General features: G+C 37.4%; 1 protein-coding gene across 2 annotated transcripts in view; it reads left to right on the top strand.

Moving 5' to 3' along the window:
• Positions 1-17,451, top strand: part of LOC131814431 (complement factor H-like) — an 81,707-nt gene that overhangs the window by 10,558 nt on the left and 53,698 nt on the right. For both annotated transcript variants that reach the window (XM_059145355.1, XM_059145354.1), the window contains exons 2-3: positions 14,363-14,548; positions 14,888-14,993. In XM_059145355.1, coding sequence (XP_059001338.1) covers positions 14,363-14,548; positions 14,888-14,993 — 292 coding nt within the window. The remainder of the gene's footprint in view (positions 1-14,362; positions 14,549-14,887; positions 14,994-17,451) is intronic.

The raw sequence follows: 17,451 nt of genomic DNA, 5'->3' as shown, positions 1-17,451 counted from the left end.
ATGCTCATCACCCATGTACCCCATCCCCCATCCCACCTCCCTTCTGTAACCCCCAATTTGTTTCCAAGAGTCAAGAGCCTCTCGTGTTTTTTTTTTTTTTTCCTCTCTCTGACTCTTTCCCATTCAGTTGTCCCTTCCTTCCCCCATGGTCCCCTGCACTGTTCCTTATGTTCCACATATGAATGAAACTATATGATAATAATCTTTCTCTGATTGACTTATTTCACTTAGGGTAATACCCTCCAGTTGCATCCATGTCAGTACAAGTGGTAGGTATTCATCCTTTCTGGTGGCTGAGTAGTATCCCATGCATATATAAACCATATCTTCTTTATCCATTCATCTGTTGAAGGACATCTCGGCTCCTTCCACAGATCGGCCATTGTGGACATTGCTGCTATGAACACTGGGGTGCAGGTGTCCCTTCTTTTCACTACATCTGTATTTTGGGATTAAATAACCTGTAGTGCAAATGCTGGGTCCTAGGGTCGCTCTATCTTCAACTTTTTAAGGACCCTCCATCCGTTTTCCACAGTGGCTGCACCAGCTTGCATTCCCACCAACAGTGCATGAGGGTTCCACATCCTCACCAACACCGTTGTTTCCTGTGTTGTTAATCTTAGCCATTCTGACAGGTGTGAGGTGATATCTCATTGTGGTTTTGATTTGTATTTCCCTGATGACGAGTGATGTTGAGCATCTTTTTAAGTGTCTCATAGCCATCTGTACGTCTTCTTTGGAAAAATGCTTCTTCATGTCTCCTGCTCATTTCTCGATGGATTATTTGTTCCTTGGGTGTTGGGTTTGATAAGTTCTTTATATATTTTGGGTGCTAACCCTTTTCCAGAGGTGTTATTTGCACATAACTTTTCCCATTCTGAAGGTTGCCTTTTAATTTTGATTGTTTCCTTCACTGTGCAAAAGTTTTTTATCTGATGAAGTCGCAATATTTCATTTTTTCTATTGTTTCCCTTTCCTCTGGAGATCTGTCTAGTAAGAATTTGCTAGGTCAAAGAGGTTGTTGTCTGTTGTCTCCTCTAGCATTTTGGTGGTTTCCTGTCTCACACTTAGGTCTTTCATCTATTTTGAATTTATTTCTGTGTGTGGTGTAAGGAAATGGTCCAGTTTTACTCTTTTGCATGTGGCTGTCCAGTGTTCCCATTTGTTGAAGATACCGTTGTTTTTCCACTGGATATTCTTTTCTGCTTTGTTAAAGATTAGTTGACCTTATAGTTGTGGGCCCATTTGGGGAGTTTTATTTTGTTCCATTGATTGATCTATGTATCTGTTTTTGTACCAGTACTAATCTGTATGGATGGCTATAGGTTTGTAATACAGCTTGAAGTCCAGAATTGTGACGCCTCCAGCTTTGCTTTTCTTTTTTAAAATTCCTTTGGCTATTTGGGGTCTTTTGTGCTTCCATGCAAACTTTAGGATAGGTTGTCCTAGCTCTGTGAAAAATGCTGGTGGTATTTTGATAGGGATTGCTTTAAATGTGTAGACTGCTTTGAGTAGTAGAGACATCTTAACAGTATTTGTTTTTCCGATCCATGAGCATGAAATGTTTTTCCAAATTTTTGTGTCATCTTCACATTCTTTCATCAGTGTTCTATAGTTTTCAGAGTACAGATCTTTCACCTCTTTGGTAAAGTTTATTCCTAGGTATCAGATGGGGTTTGGTGCCATTATAAATGGGATCAATTCTTTGATTTCTCTTTCTGCTACCTCATTATGGGTGTATTAAAATGCAAGAGATTTCTGTATGTTGACTTTGTCTCCTGCAACTTCTGTGAATCGTGTATCATTTCTAGCAATTTTTTAGTGGCGTTTTAAGGGTTTCTACATGGAGTATCATGTCATCTGCAAATAGTGAAAATTTGACTTCTTCCTTCCCCATGTGAATTCCCTTTTAGTTGTTGTTTTCTGATTGCTGAAAGCTATGACTTCTAGTACTATGTTGAATAACAATGGTGAGAATGGATATCCCTGTATTGTGCCTGGTGGTAGAGGAAAAGCTCTCAGTTTTCCCCATTGAGAATTATATTACACGTGGGTTTTCATATTCAGGCTTTATGATGTTGCAATACATTCCCTGTATCCCTACTTTATTGAGGATATTTATCAAGAATGGTTACTCTAATTTGTCAAATGTTTATTTTTAGACAAAAATGCCAGGACTGAGGAGGAATTCATCCCAAAAGAAAGAACAAGAAAAGTCACGGGGGCAGGAAATGCTGCCAGCCCTCTCCCTTGTCCCTGGAAAGGGGAGTTCGTGCTCACTGCTGCCTGGGAAGCCCTCACAAAAGAGGGAACAGTCTCCCCTTATGTGTTCCAGATTTCCCTCAGATCCTGTCTTGACCCTGACTGTATCTGGGCTGTCTGCCTGCCCAGCAGCACAGTGCACCTGTGTTCTATCCAAGACAGGCCAGCTGAGTTTTAGAACTCAAAACTTTAGCGACCTGGCATGGTGCAGACCCATGCTGGTCCTCTGCAGGAAGGTCTCACCATGCAGGGACTGATGCACGTTTATCCCAGAAGGGCAATCACACCAAAGCACAAGGGCATGGTAGTTTGGAGACAAGTGTGTCAAAGAACCAGTGTTTGGGTTAGCTGCTCTCAGCAGGTGTCTTGGGAAATGGTGCCTGTTTTTTCTCCCAGAGAGACAATGAACGGCACCTCTCCCAGATGTGCTTCAAGAGGAGGGAACAGTCTCTCCCAGAACATCCCAGCGGATCCTCAGACTGCATCTTCTGCCCCCAGACTATCTGCCCTCCTTCTCCGCAGGACCACTGCAGGGCCCTCAGGGCTCAGCACTGGTCCTACTGCAGACTTCGAAAACTCTAGTCTTTGAACCCACTGGTTGTAAAATCTCACAAAAATCAGCCCCTCTCTTTTTCCCAGTCAATGCCTTTGGGGATGTGTTTTCCTTGTGCACTCCCCGGTGTGCTCCTCTCTCTCTCATTCCCTCTTTCTTTCTCCTGTTTCTCTCCATGACCAGGGCTCCCCTCCACAGTACCTGTGATCCATTTCTCCCCTAAATCCAGTCTCCACACCTCCTACCTTCCATGATGTGGCCCCTTCTCTCCCTAGTTGTGCAGTTTATCAATATGCAGGTCGATTTGGTGGGTGTTCAGAATGATTTGATATTTCTCCAGCTGTGTGTAAGGGATGAGGCAAGCCCAGGGTCTTCCTACCACCCTGCCATCTTAGCTCTTCCTGTCGTCATTCTAGTAGCAAGGGTACTTATACCCAAATTAAACAGCAGGAAGTATTAAAAATATTAGCAGTTACACTCAGTAGGCATGAGCTTCCTATTAACATCCTGTGATCTCTTTATATGTCAGTTAATTTTTGCAAAATAAGAATCATACTCTATATGCAGATTCTGTTAGTTTAATACATTTATTGTGAGATATAAGATGTAAGAGTGAATAAAATATGAAGGTACTGTGTTACAAATATAACATATCACCCATATCAACACATAGAACATTCCCAGTATCCCAGAAAATCCCAGTGGCTTTCTATTGTGTCAGTAGCCCTAACTTTCCTCTAGAAGAAAACATTTTCTTAATACTTCTGGTAATTACACTTTTGTTCTTCTTTAATAGCTTCACAGCCCATGGACACATCCCTAATATATATGTTTGTTCTTGAATTTTATATAGGTGAAATCATCCTATAATATCAATGTACCTATGTGCCGTTTTAGTGCATGTGATCATTGTTTTATCGCTTCATGTCATTTTGTAGCATTGGTGTACTATTCCATTGCACAAATACATCATAATTTTTTATCCACTCAACTATTGATAGATACTGTGAAGTTGTTTTCACGTTTAGCTATTAAAAAATCATATTCTGTAAATACCATCGCACATGAAACCTAGTTGGCATGGGTGCTATATGTGACATGTGCTCTCAGTGACATATTCCTAGAAGTAAAACTGCTAAGTAATAACCAATGCATGTTTTCAACTTCACTGCAAGTTGCTAAACTCTTTGCTGTTGCGGTGGTTCCCATTTTCCTTTGGACCAGTAGTTCCTAATGCTCCACATTATTTTCAAATAGTGGGATTTTTAAACTTTCTAAACCAATGCCATGTTGTTTTATTCATGGTTTATTACGGTTTTCATTTTCATTTTCAGTTTGAGCAATTTTTCATCAGTTTACTAATCACTTGCATTTTCTCATTGGAGAAATACTTGTTTAGATCCTTCACCATTATCCTTTTTTCCCCCTAACTTTTTCAGGTATTAATAGCAAGGTTCTCCTTGCATGTTGTGTGGAAATGGTTGGGGAAGCCAACTAGTTCTCCAAACTGAGCCTAGAGGGGGGTTTTGACATATTTTTGTTATGGGACTGTTAAGGTTTGTTTTGTTTTGTTCTAAAGATTTTATTTTTAAGTAATCTCTTCACACAATGTAGGGCTTGAACCTACAACCCCAAGATCAGGAGTCACATGCCCTACAAACTGAACCAGGACTCAAGGTTTTTGAAATCTCCTGGCAATAGCGATATCCTCCCTCCTGAAAGATTGCCGCTTCTACCCACTCAGGGGAAGGACTGAAAATCTGTCCAGAGCCAGACCCCTTCCTGCACTACCTGAGGTCATAGTGCAGGCCTTTTGTGGACAGGGCTCCTGGATGGAAAGTTCAGGAATTCTGCTTCAGTTTCATCCCACAAATTTTGATATATATCATATTTTCAATATTGTTTAGTGCAAGTTGTAGTCTAATATGTATTGTGATTTCTTCTTAACCCAAGAGTAATTTAGAAGAGTTCCTTAACTTCAAAACTTATGAGATTATTCCAGTTATTTTCTGTATAAGGTGTGCTCTTAGGGTGATTTCAATCTTTTGAAATTTGTTGAGCCTTGCTTATAGTCTATTTTGGTGAACATTCCATGTGCACTTGGAATGAATCTGTAGCTGCAGATGATGAAGGTTGCATTCTATCCATATGTAAAAGGTCGATTTGGGGGTGCCTGGGTGCCTCAGTGGGTTAAGCCGCTGCCTTCGGCTCAGGTCATGATCTCAGGGTCCTGGGATCGAGTCCCACATCAGGCTCTCTGCTCAGCGGGGAGCCTGCTTCCCTCTCTCTCTCTCTCTCTGCCTGCCTCTCCGTCTACTTGTGATTTCTGTCAAATAAATAAATAAAATCTTTAAAAAAAAAAAAAAAGGTCGATTTGGTTGATAATGTTCATATATTTGGGGTGCCTGGGTGGCTCTGTTGGTTAAGTGTCTGACTCTTGATTTCAGCTCAGGTCATGATCTCAGGGTCATGAGATTGAGCTCCACATAAGCTACCGTGCTGAGTGTGTAGCTTGCTTAGGATTCTTTTTTTTTTTTTTAATAATTTTTTATTTTTTATAAACATATATTTTTATCCCCAGGGGTACAGGTCTGTGAATCACCAGGTTTACACACTTCACAGCACTCACCAAAGCACATACCCTCCCCAATGTCCATAATCCCACCCCCTTCTCCCAAACCCCCTCCCCCCAGCAACCCTCAGTTTGTTTTGTGAGATTAAGAGTCACTTATGGTTTGTCTCCCTCCCAATCCCATCTTGTTTCATTTATTCTTCTCGTACTCACTTAAGCCCCCATGTTGCATCACCACTTCCTCATATCAGGGAGATCATATGATAGTTGTCTTTCTCTGCTGGATTTATTTCGCTAAGCATGATACGCTCTAGTTCCATCCATGTTGTCGCAAATGGCAAGATTTCATTTCTTTTGATGGCTGCATAGTATTCCATTGTGTATATATACCACATCTTCTTGATCCATTCATCTGTTGATGGACATCTAGGTTCTTTCCATAGTTTGGCTATTGTGGACATTGCTGCTATAAACATTCGAGTACACGTGCCCCTTTGGATCACTACGTTTGTATCTTTAGGGTAAATACCCAATAGTGCAATTGCTGGGTCATAGGGCAGTTCTATTTTCAACATTTTGAGGAACCTCCATGCTGTTTTCCAGAGTGGCTGCACCAGCTTGCATTCCCACCAACAGTGTAGGAGGGTTCCCCTTTCTCCGCATCCTCGCCAGCATCTGTCATTTCCTGACTTGTTGATTTTAGCCATTCTGACTGGTGTGAGGTGATATCTCATTGTGGTTTTGATTTGTATTTCCCTGATGCCGAGTGATATGGAGCTTTTTCATGTGTCTGTTGGCCATCTGGATGTCTTCTTTGCAGAAATGTCTGTTCATGTCCTCTGCCCATTTCTTGATTGGATTATTTGTTCTTTGGGTGTTGAGTTTGCTAAGTTCTTTATAGATTCTGGACACTAGTCCTTTATCTGATATGTCGTTTGCAAATATCTTCTCCCATTCTGTCAGTTGTCTTTTGATTTTGTTAACTGTTTCCTTTGCTGTGCAAAAGCTTTTGATCTTGATGAAATCCCAATAGTTCATTTTTGCCCTTGCTTCCCTTGCCTTTGGCGTTGTTCCTAGGAAGATGTTGCTGCGGCTGAGGTCGAAGAGGTTGCTGCCTGTGTTCTCCTCAAGGATTTTGATGGATTCCTTTCGCACATTGAGGTCCTTCATCCATTTTGAGTCTATTTTCGTGTGTGGTGTAAGGAAATGGTCCAATTTCATTTTTCTGCATGTGGCTGTCCAATTTTCCCAGCACCACTTATTGAAGAGGCTGTCTTTTTTCCATTGGACATTCTTTCCTGCTTTGTCGAAGATTAGTTGACCATAGAGTTGAGGGTCTATTTCTGGGCTCTCTATTCTGTTCCATTGATCTATGTGTCTGTATTTGTGCCAGTACCATGCTGTCTTGATGATGACAACTTTGTAATAGAGCTTGAAGTCCGGAATTGTGATGCCACCAACGTTGGCTTTCTTTTTCAATATCCCTTTGGCTATTCGAGGTCTTTTCTGGTTCCATATAAATTTAAGAATTATTTGTTCCATTTCTTTGAAAAAGATGGATGGTACTTTGATAGGAATTGCATTAAATGTGTAGATTGCTTTAGGTAGCATAGACATTTTCACAATATTTATTCTTCCAATCCAGGAGCATGGAACATTTTTCCATTTCTTTGTGTCTTCCTCAGTTTCTTTCATGAGTACTTTATAGTTTTCTGAGTATAGATTCTGTGTCTCTTTGGTTAGGTTTATTCCTAGGTATCTTATGGTTTTGGGTGCAATTGTAAATGGGATTGACTCCTTAATTTCCCTTTCTTCTGTCTTGCTGTTGATGTAGAGAAATGCAACTGATTTCTGTGCATTGATTTTATATCCTGTCACTTTACTGAATTCCTGTATAAGTTCTAGCAGTTTTGGAGTGGAGTCTTTTGGGTTTTCCACATATAGTATCATATCATCTGCGAAGAGTGATAATTTGACTTCTTCTTTGCCAATTTGGATGCCTTTAATTTCCTTTTGTTGTCTGATTGCTGAGGCTAGGACCTCTAGTACCATGTTGAATAGCAGTGGTGATAATGGACATCCCTGCCGTGTTCCTGACCTTAGCGGAAAAGCTTTCAGTTTTTCTCCATTGAGAATGATATTTGCGGTGGGTTTTTCATAGATGGCTTTGATGATATTGAGGTATGTGCCCTCTATCCCTACACTTTGAAGAGTTTTGATCAGGAAGGGATGCTGTACTTTGTCAAATGCTTTTTCAGCATCTATTGAGAGTATCATATGGTTCTTGTTCTTTCTTTTATTGATGTGTTGTATCACATTGACTGATTTGAGGATGTTGAACCAACCTTGCAGCCCTGGAATAAATCCTACTTGGTCGTGGTGAATAATCTTTTTAATGTACTGTTGAATCCTATTGGCTAGTATTTTATTGAGTATTTTTGCATCTGTGTTCATCAAGGATATTGGTCTATAGCCCATCTATATGTTGCCTCCAAGAAACTCATTTTAAGCCCGAAGACACCTCCAGATTTAAAGTGAGGGGGTGGAAAAGAATTTACCATGCTAATGGACATCAGAAGAAAGGTGGAGTGGCAATCCTTATATCAGATCAATTAGATTTTAAGCCAAAGACTATAATAAGAGATGAGGAAGGACACTATATCATACTCAAAGGGTCTGTCCAACAAGAAGATTTAACAATTTTAAATATCTATGCCCCCAATGTGGGAGCAGCCAACAATATAAACCAATTAATAACAAAATCAAAGAAACACATCAACAAGAATACTATAATAGTAGGGGACTTTAACACTCCCCTCACTGAAATGGACAGATCATCCAAGCAAAAGATAAACAAGGAAATAAAGTCCTTAAACGACACACTGGACCAGATGGACATCACAGATATATTCAGAACATTTCATCCCAAAGCAACAGAATACACATTCTTCTCTAGTGCACATGGAACATTCTCCAGAATAGATCACATCCTCAGTCCTAAATCAGGACTCAACCGGTATCAAAAGATTGGGATCATTCCCTGCATATTTTCAGACCACAATGCTCTAAAGCTAGAACTCAACCACAAAAGGAAGTTTGAAAAGAACCAAAATACATGGAGACTAAACAGCATCCTTCTAAAGAATGAATGGGTCAACCGGGAAATTAAAGAAGAATTGAAAAAAATCATGGAAACAAATGATAATGAAAATACAACGGTTCAAAATCTGTGGGACACAACAAAGGCAGTCCTGAGAGGAAAATATATAGCGGTACAAGCCTTTCTCAAGAAACAAGAAAGGTCTCAGGTACACAATCTAACCCTACACCTAAAGGAGCTGGAGAAAGAACAAGAAAGAAACCCTAAGCCCAGCAGGAGAAGAGAAATCATAAAGATCAGAGCAGAAATCAATGAAATAGAAACCAAAAAAACAATAGAACAAATCAACGAAAGTAAGAGCTGGTTCTTTGAAAGAATTAATAAAATTGATAAACCCCTGGCCCGACTTATCAAAAAGAAAAGAGAAAGGACCCAAATAAATAAAATCATGAATGAAAGAGGAGAGATCACAACTAACACCAAGGAAATACAAACTATTATAAGAACATACTATGAGCAACTCTACGGCAATAAATTTGACAATCTGGAAGAAATGGATGCATTCCTAGAAACATATAAACTACCACAACTGAACCAGGAAGAAATAGAAAGCCTGAACAGACCCATAACCAGTAAGGAGATTGAAACAGTCATTAAAAATCTCCAAACAAACAAAAGCCCAGGGCCAGACGGCTTCGCGGGGGAATTCTACCAAACATTTAAAGAAGAACTAATTCCTATTCTCCTGAAACTGTTCCAAAAAATAGAAATGGAAGGAAAACTTCCAAACTCATTTTATGAGGCCAGCATCACCTTGATCCCAAAACCAGACAAGGATCCCACCAAAAAAGAGAGCTTGCTTAGGATTCTTGCTTAGAATTCTTTTTCTCTCTCCCCTCCCCCTTCCACTCACTCTCATTCTCCTTCTCCCTCGTGTAACAAAAAAAAAAAAAAAAAAAAAAAAGTTCATATCCTTATTTGTCTATCTCCTTGTCTATCAAATACTTGGAGACGTGTATTTAAATCTCAAGCCATGAGATTTGTTACTTTTCTTACTTCTGTTCTATCTTGAAGACATATTACTAGGTTTATGTACAGGGGTATGCTGGCAAGTATATAACAATCAACTATGTAAAAAAGAGTCTTGATTTGTAAAATTTTCCAGCACTCAATGTGTTAATACACATGATATGGTCAATTTCCAGTTATCAATATGATATCACTCAATTCTTCATTGGGAAGAGATGTTTATAATTATCTCCTGTGAGTTGGTATGAGCCAACTCCAGCAATCATTCTAAATGTTCATACACATTTAGAATTATTGCATCTTTCTGTTCAAATGGTTCTTTTATTATTGTGAAAAGCCCCTCTTTTATCTATCAATACATTCTGCCTTCAATTATTATTTGCCTGAAATTATATATTAACCCTCTCTTTTTTGGCTAACATTTTCATAGAGTATTAGTTTCCATCATTTACTTTCAAATTATCTGTCCCATTTTTTAAGGATTTATTTATTTATATGAGAAAGAGAACCCTAGCAGGGGAAGGGACAAAGGGAGAGAATATCCAGGCAGACTCCTGCTGAGCAGGAAGCCCAGCAGGAGGCTGGTCCCCAGGAGCCATGAGATCAGGTTCTGACCTGAATCCAAGTCAGATGCTTGACCAACAGAGCCACCCATGAGCCCAGGTTCCATTTTATTAAAAGTAATCAGCATATACTTCAGTTTTATTTTCTGTTTTTCTCCAGTCAATTAATTTATACCTCCAATTAATTTATACCCTAACGGGGGCGGTAATCCATTTACAGTTATTGTAATTACTAATACAGTTAAGCTCAAGTCGAACATACTGCTATTTATTTTTTAAGTCATGTCTTTGTTCTTCTATTCCACCTCTCCTGCCTTTTAAAAATGTTAATCAAATATTCTTTACTACCTCACTATATCATTTCCATTAGCTATATAACTCTTAATGTTTTACAATAAGCATACTCAAATTATTACAGTTCACCCTTAATCGATACTTTCACTACATTCTAAACTATGGAAACATTAAATCCATTTAACTTCATTTGTTATCTCTTGGCATTTTTGTTATTATTTTTATGTATTATACTCCTGAAACTTTTTGCTAACACTCTAAGACGTTGTTATTGATTTTAAACGAAGGCTTTTTAAAATTTTGTTAAAATATACATAGCACATTTTTTATTATTTATCAGTAGTCTTTTTATTAATCCATATGTTTATTTTCTTCAGTTCTGCTCATTTACTGTTACCCTTTTTTTATTAAATTAATTTATTTAATTTCAGAAAAACAGTATTCATCATTCTTTCACCACACCCAGTGCTCCATGCAATCCGTGCCCTAATACCCTTTGTTTACTTATGGGATCATTCTCCTTCAGTCTAGAAAGTTTTAGTGGGGCTTATTGTTGTGTCAGTCTGCTATTGTTGAATTCTCTCTCTTTTTGGTTTGTTTGAGAATGTGTTTCTATTCTCCTTCATTTCATAGTATGTTTTCCCTGGATTCAGTTCTCTGTTGCCATTTATTTTTCAGCAGTTTTGTAATGGCAGAACATTGTCTTCATGCCTCAGTTGTTACTGTTACAAACATACTGCTATTTTTATTGTTCTCCTAAAAGAAATGTGTTCCTTTCTCTGTCTGCTTTTAAGATTTTGCCTTTATCTTTGGTTTTCTGCAAAGCCTCTGTATAGTCTTTCTTCGTATTTACCTTTTGATTTGTTGTGGGTTATTTGTTTTTGTTTGTTTGTTTGTTTTTCTTGTTTTGTTCTGTTTTTGAGCTTTTGAATCTGAGAGTTGATTTTTTTCATCAATTTTAGAAACCTTTGAGCTATTCTTTCTTCAAATATTTCTGCCTTTTCTCTTCTCTAGTTTTGGAATTTTATTTAGACGTACACCTATCACTGGACTCTGCTCCACACATTTCTTGTACTCTCCTTTATTTATTATTGGTGTTTTCTACACTTTTATCTTTCTGTATTCATTTTGGATAGTTCTACATCAATATTCTTCAGATTTAATATGTTTTTGTTCTGCTATCTCCATTTCATTCTTAAGACCATCCAATGCATCCTAATTTTGGATATTTGTTTTGTAATTTTAGTATAACACATGATTATTTTTAGAGCATCAATTTTCTTTTGGATATCTTTGTCTTTTTACTCCTTTCATCTATTATTTTCCTGTATTTCCTTTAACGTTCTTAAAACAGCTATTTTAAAGAAACCTTGACACTAATTCCAACATCTGGATCTGAGTGTCTGCTCCTATGAACCATTTATTTTTGCTTTATTTCTTTATCACATGTTTTTACTTCTTTATGTGTCTTTTAATTTTTATCCAAAGCTATACATTTTATATAAAATAAATGTAATGATAATGTTTATATTATTTGCCTCCCATTGACAAGTGCTTGCTCTTGATCTAATCAAGAAGTGAACTCAGATGGGTTGGGGTTGCACTTCTATGTTGAGTTAGTCCACTTCTGGTTTCAAAAGTCTCCAGGTAGAGACCTTCTTGGGTTTTTATGAAGTACCTGGTTGGTCTCCTCTTCCACCATCCCAGAACACTCTGAGAGATTGATACTGCTTTTCTGATGTTTCGATCTCTGCTCTTAAATCTCACCCCGAGTGACTTTGAAATATGTCAACTGTTTTGATGAGGATTCAGTTGTGTATTTGAAGTAAGATTCTTTTCTTACCAGGACTTTTTCTATGAGACTATAGGAACTTCCATTCCACTCTTAAGAAACAACTTATGCTCCAGCAGAGCACCCTCATTCTGCAGGGTTTCAGAATTTTTCATGTTAGACATGCTTCCAAAAGTTTGTCTCTTTTCTTTTCCTATCACATTCCTCTGTTCAGGCAAAGCCTGGCAAACATGACCAGTTAAGAAATGGCCGAAAACTTTATGTTTGCATAAAACGGGCTCTTCCCACTTTGGTTTAGTTCATTTAATCCCTTTTCTCCTCACAATTTCCAGTTGCTTTCAACACACACACACACACACACACACGAGTTTGTTGTTTTTCCAATTTGCAGTAGAAATGTTGTTCTGTTCCATCCTATTCCATCGTCCTTGGAATGTTCCCATTCAAGTTTGTATCATCTTGCCAAGCTTTATTTTTCTAAATAGAATTTATCTACCTGCAATGTATATTATACATTTATTTATTTACTTATTTAATAAATAACTTCCCTAGTAGAATGGAAAAACTTGAAAACAGGTACTTTGTCTCTTTTAAAATTTATTGTTTCATCTTCAGAATTTAGAATAGTGCCTAGTACGTATTTTCCAAATCAATGAATGGATAGTAGAATGCAGTGCAGCAATAAGAATAATGTATAATAACAAATAGCATGGAGGACATGGGGAGTTAGAGAGGAGAAGGGAGTTGGAGGAGTTTGGAAGGGGAGGTGAACCATGAGAGACTATAGACTCTGAAAAACAATCTGAGGTTTTGAAGGGGCGGGGGGGAGGGTAGGAGGTCGGGGTACCAGGTGGGTATTATAGAGGGCACAGATTGCATGGATCACTGGGCGTGGTGCAAAAGCAATGAATACTGTTATGCTGAAAATAAATAAAAAATAAATTTTTTTAAAAAAGAATAATGTATACACTATCTCCCCCAAACTCCCTGGCTACGAGGTCAGAGGTAGGAAATGTTTCCTTATGTTCATTTTAAAACTTTCCATTTGTACATAAATTTCAGCTGGCAGATATTGCCAATAATCTCACCTTTGATGACTTTTGTGTGTGTTGGACTTGCATTCCCAAAGGAAGTCACTTTTAACTTTCTACAGTGGATGTCTCTATTATTCCATAATCTTCATGAAGTGGCATGCAGTTGCAGCTTTTCAATTTATTTTTATGTCTAATGTAGTGATAAAATATTAAATAGAATATTTTGATTAAAATTATAGAAAAGGAAAACAATTTCTTTGGAAAGTTTTTTTTTTTTACAAACTTATATTGTTTCAATTTCTGTAAGGTAAAAATATATATGTTATATATTTTAAGACATAATTTTGGATGGACCTGTAACACCATAGGTATTTTTAAAAGCAAAAGTAACTTAAATATTCTTCTCGTACCCACTTAAGCCCCCATGTTGCAACACCACTTCCTCATATCAGGGAGATCATATGATAGTTGTCTTTCTCCGCCTGACTTATTTCGCTAAGCATGATACGCTCTAGTTCCATCCATGTTGTCGCAAATGGCAAGATTTCATTTCTTTTGATGGCTGCATAGTATTCCATTGTGTATATATACCACATCTTCTTGATCCATTCATCTGTTGATGGACATCTAGGTTCTTTCCATAGTTTGGCTATTGAGGACATTGCTGCTATAAACATTCAAGTACACGTGCCCCTTTGGATCACTACGTTTGTATCTTTAGGGTAAATACCCAATAGTCCAATTGCTGGGTCATAGGGCAGTTCTATTTTCAACATTTTGAGGAACCTCCATGCTGTTTTCCAGAGAGGTTGCACCAGCTTGCATTCCCATCAACAGAAGATGGGATTGGGAGGGAGACAAACCATAAGTGACTCTTAATCTCACAAAACAAACTGAGGGTTGCTGGGGGGAGGGGGTTTGGGAGAAGGGGGTGGGATTATGGACATTGGGGAGGGTATGTGCTTTGGTGAGTGCTGTGAAGTGTGTAAACCTGGTGATTCACAGACCTGTGCCCCTGGGGATAAAAATATATGTTTATAAAAATAAAAAAAATTATATTAAATTAAAAAAATAAAATAAAATCTTTTTTAAAAAAGTGACTTAAATATATTGTAAATTTAAATAAGCACTTTAAGCACTTACTTTGTTTTTATTGTTTATAGATTGCAAAGAACCCCCTCCAAGAAAACAAACTGAGGTGTTGTCAGGTGCCTGGACTGCACAAACATATCCAGAGGGCACTCGGGCTACCTATAAATGCCGACCTGGATTTAGAACTCTTGGAGCTATTATAATGGAATGCAGGAATGGACAATGGGAGTCTCTTAATCCATTGAGGATATGTCGGGGTAAATAATTCATACATTTGTGAAATTTGTAAAAACTTTAGTTATGAAAATCCTGAGTGTTTGATATTGTAGCAGTATCAGCTGAATTATATCACAACTGTCATTTAAATACAAAATCATATGCCATCATTATTCTTAATAAGGTGTTGTAATCTTCTAAAATTTAAAAAAAACAACCATACAGATAAGTTTAATTTTAAAATGATAATTGACATTTTTCACTTTTGCACATCTTCAATTATGTTCACTGATATAATATCAAATGTAATTTTTCTTGAACTCCTACATAAAATGTGTTTCCCCATGTTACGTAATAATATCATATTTTTTTCATTTTAGAAAGGCCCTGTGGACATCCTGGAGATACTCCTTTTGGTTCTTTCCAACTTGAAAGAGGAGAAGAGTTTGTATATGGTGCAAAGGTTGTTTACACATGTAATGAGGGGTATGTAGTCAATATTAAAAGAGGTTTATAATTGAAACAGTTATAATTATAATTTAGGTAGCAAATAAGAACTGTACTAATTAGTATTTTTGAAGTTACTTTATTTTTCTATGAGCATTTTTATAAGTACCATATAAGTAGTCTGAAAAATTAAACTATAATGGAAATGATTATATTTGGATACCAAGTTACCTCCTCAACATTGAAAAATTAAAATGAATTATAATTACTCAGGTTGAGTGTAGTTATAAGAGGGCTAGAAAATAATATACATATAGATAAGAGTTTATTCCAGCAAGTCCTGACTACATTCTATTATGTGCAGAGTATATGGGAGTTCAACATATCCTGGACAGAGGGAATGATAACAAAATCAGATTACACACCTCCTTTAATAAAAGCTTATAAAATGTAGAAGAAGCAAATATTTTACACTGATATAATAGTAAATACCATTCTTTAGGTCTCCATGGTCTGCAAATTATTCTTGTCACATGGACCAAAAATGCTACTACATTCATAGTCATCAACTCTCTGTTCTCTAACCACCAACTAGATGTTCATGACTAATCTTAACACTATGATACCTCTTCAGTGTTCTTGATTTCTGTTATTGCTAGGCACATCAAAAATTGTTTTGAAGAAAGTTTCATACATGAGAAAAACAATATCAGTACAATTTTATGATACATAAATATAAATAGGATCAAGAAATTACAAACTGAGGCCTCCTGGGTGGCTTATTCAATTAAGTAAGGCTCTGCCTTCAGTTCAGGTCATGCTCCCAGGTTCCTGGGATTGAGCCCAGTGTGGGGCTCCCTGCTCAGCAGGAAGTCTGCTTCTCCTTCCCTCTCTGCCCCTTCTTTTTGCTCTCTCGATCTCACTTTCAAATAAATAAATAAATAAATACATTTTTAAAAAGGAAATTATGAATTTATTCTAATTATTTTCATTTATTTCTTGGTTTGAGGCAATAAAATATAATATTTTAAAGCTTGGGCTTTGGAGTAAGCCTGCATTCCAAAACTTCACAACTCAGTAACTGTATTATCATTTTAATGACTCTTAACTCCCATTTTCTCAATTCTAGAAATAGAAACACAGTAGGTGCATCATAGTACTGGTCTAAGAAATAAATATGACACACACTGAAGCCCTTTGAAGAGTGCCTAAGATATTGTTACCCAATAAGTCTTAGTTCTTATGAATTAGACTCTCCTTGGCCACTACCTGAGGGAGATATTTCCAAGACTTTTTCAGCCCAACTTTCAATTATTACTGCTGGCTTTAATTACACATGACAAAATAGATTTCCAATTGCCTCACTCTTCACCTCTGAAATAACCCTCTCAATCCAGGCTAGTCTGGCACCTTTAGGTTCCACATTTGACCTGGAAAAAGGGATCAAAACTCGGGACACCTGGATGGCTCAGTCGTTTAAGCCTCTACCTACCCACTTAGATCATGATCCCAGGGTCCTGGGATCCCAGCCCCAAGTGGGACTCCCTGTTCAGCAAGGAGCCAGCTGCCCCCTCTGCCTACTGTAGACCCTGCTCATGCTCTCACACTCTCTATTTCTCTCTTCCTCTCTCTCTTTCTGGTAAATAAATAAAATCTTCAAAAAGAAAAAAAGAAAGGGTCAAAACTCATAGACTCTTTCTACTAGATTCCCTAAATCTCAGTAATAAAAAATACTTATAATTTGATAAAAGAAATTTTCCACATATTAACCTCTGACTCTGACTCTGCTTAATTCATCTTTGCTTCCTTCTGCTTATGTAAATTATGGGTAAACTCTGCTAGAGACTAAGAGTAACAATCTCCACTGCTCACCTTGAGCCTCCAAAAAGGACTAGATATTCATCAGTGAATTAAAAGTTCTTGGACCTTACAAATAAGCAAGCATCATTATTTTATTCTATTTTTATATTTCTGAGGGATGATTTTACCTATCTGAAGGACTTAACTCTTTTTACCCAGCTGTGGAATCAGTGTAGAATGACTTTACTGTGCCTATTGTTCTGCCAGTCAACTGACCCTCTTTTGACCCCTTGTCCTCATGCAGTTTTCTCTTCTGAGTACCAATTTAACTGAATACTAGCCACTTACCAGGATATTCAGTTTCAGTATCCTAGAGGTGGGTAGTTTTAAGTAAGGATTCTACAAAAAGTTTTTCTGGTATTTTTCCTGGCCAGGATTGCAGAAACATGAGCTGTTACTTTTCCCCAATCAATGTGGGCAATCTCTTTTTCTTCCCTCTTTCCATATATATATATATATATATATATATATATATATAGGCCTTAGGCAGTTTTGTGTAGCATTTTGCAGAATTCCTGAAAGAGCTTTGGGGAAATGGATGGGTTTCTGGAAATATACTTTCCATATTGGAAGGGGTTACAAGGAGAGGAGACAGAGAAGGAATTTTAATAGCCAATTGTTTTTCCTTTATATAACA

The sequence above is a fragment of the Mustela lutreola genome, chromosome 14, assembly GCF_030435805.1.
Source record: "Mustela lutreola isolate mMusLut2 chromosome 14, mMusLut2.pri, whole genome shotgun sequence".
NCBI lineage: Eukaryota > Metazoa > Chordata > Mammalia > Carnivora > Mustelidae > Mustela > Mustela lutreola.
This window is presented reverse-complemented; position numbering and strand designations above follow the sequence as displayed.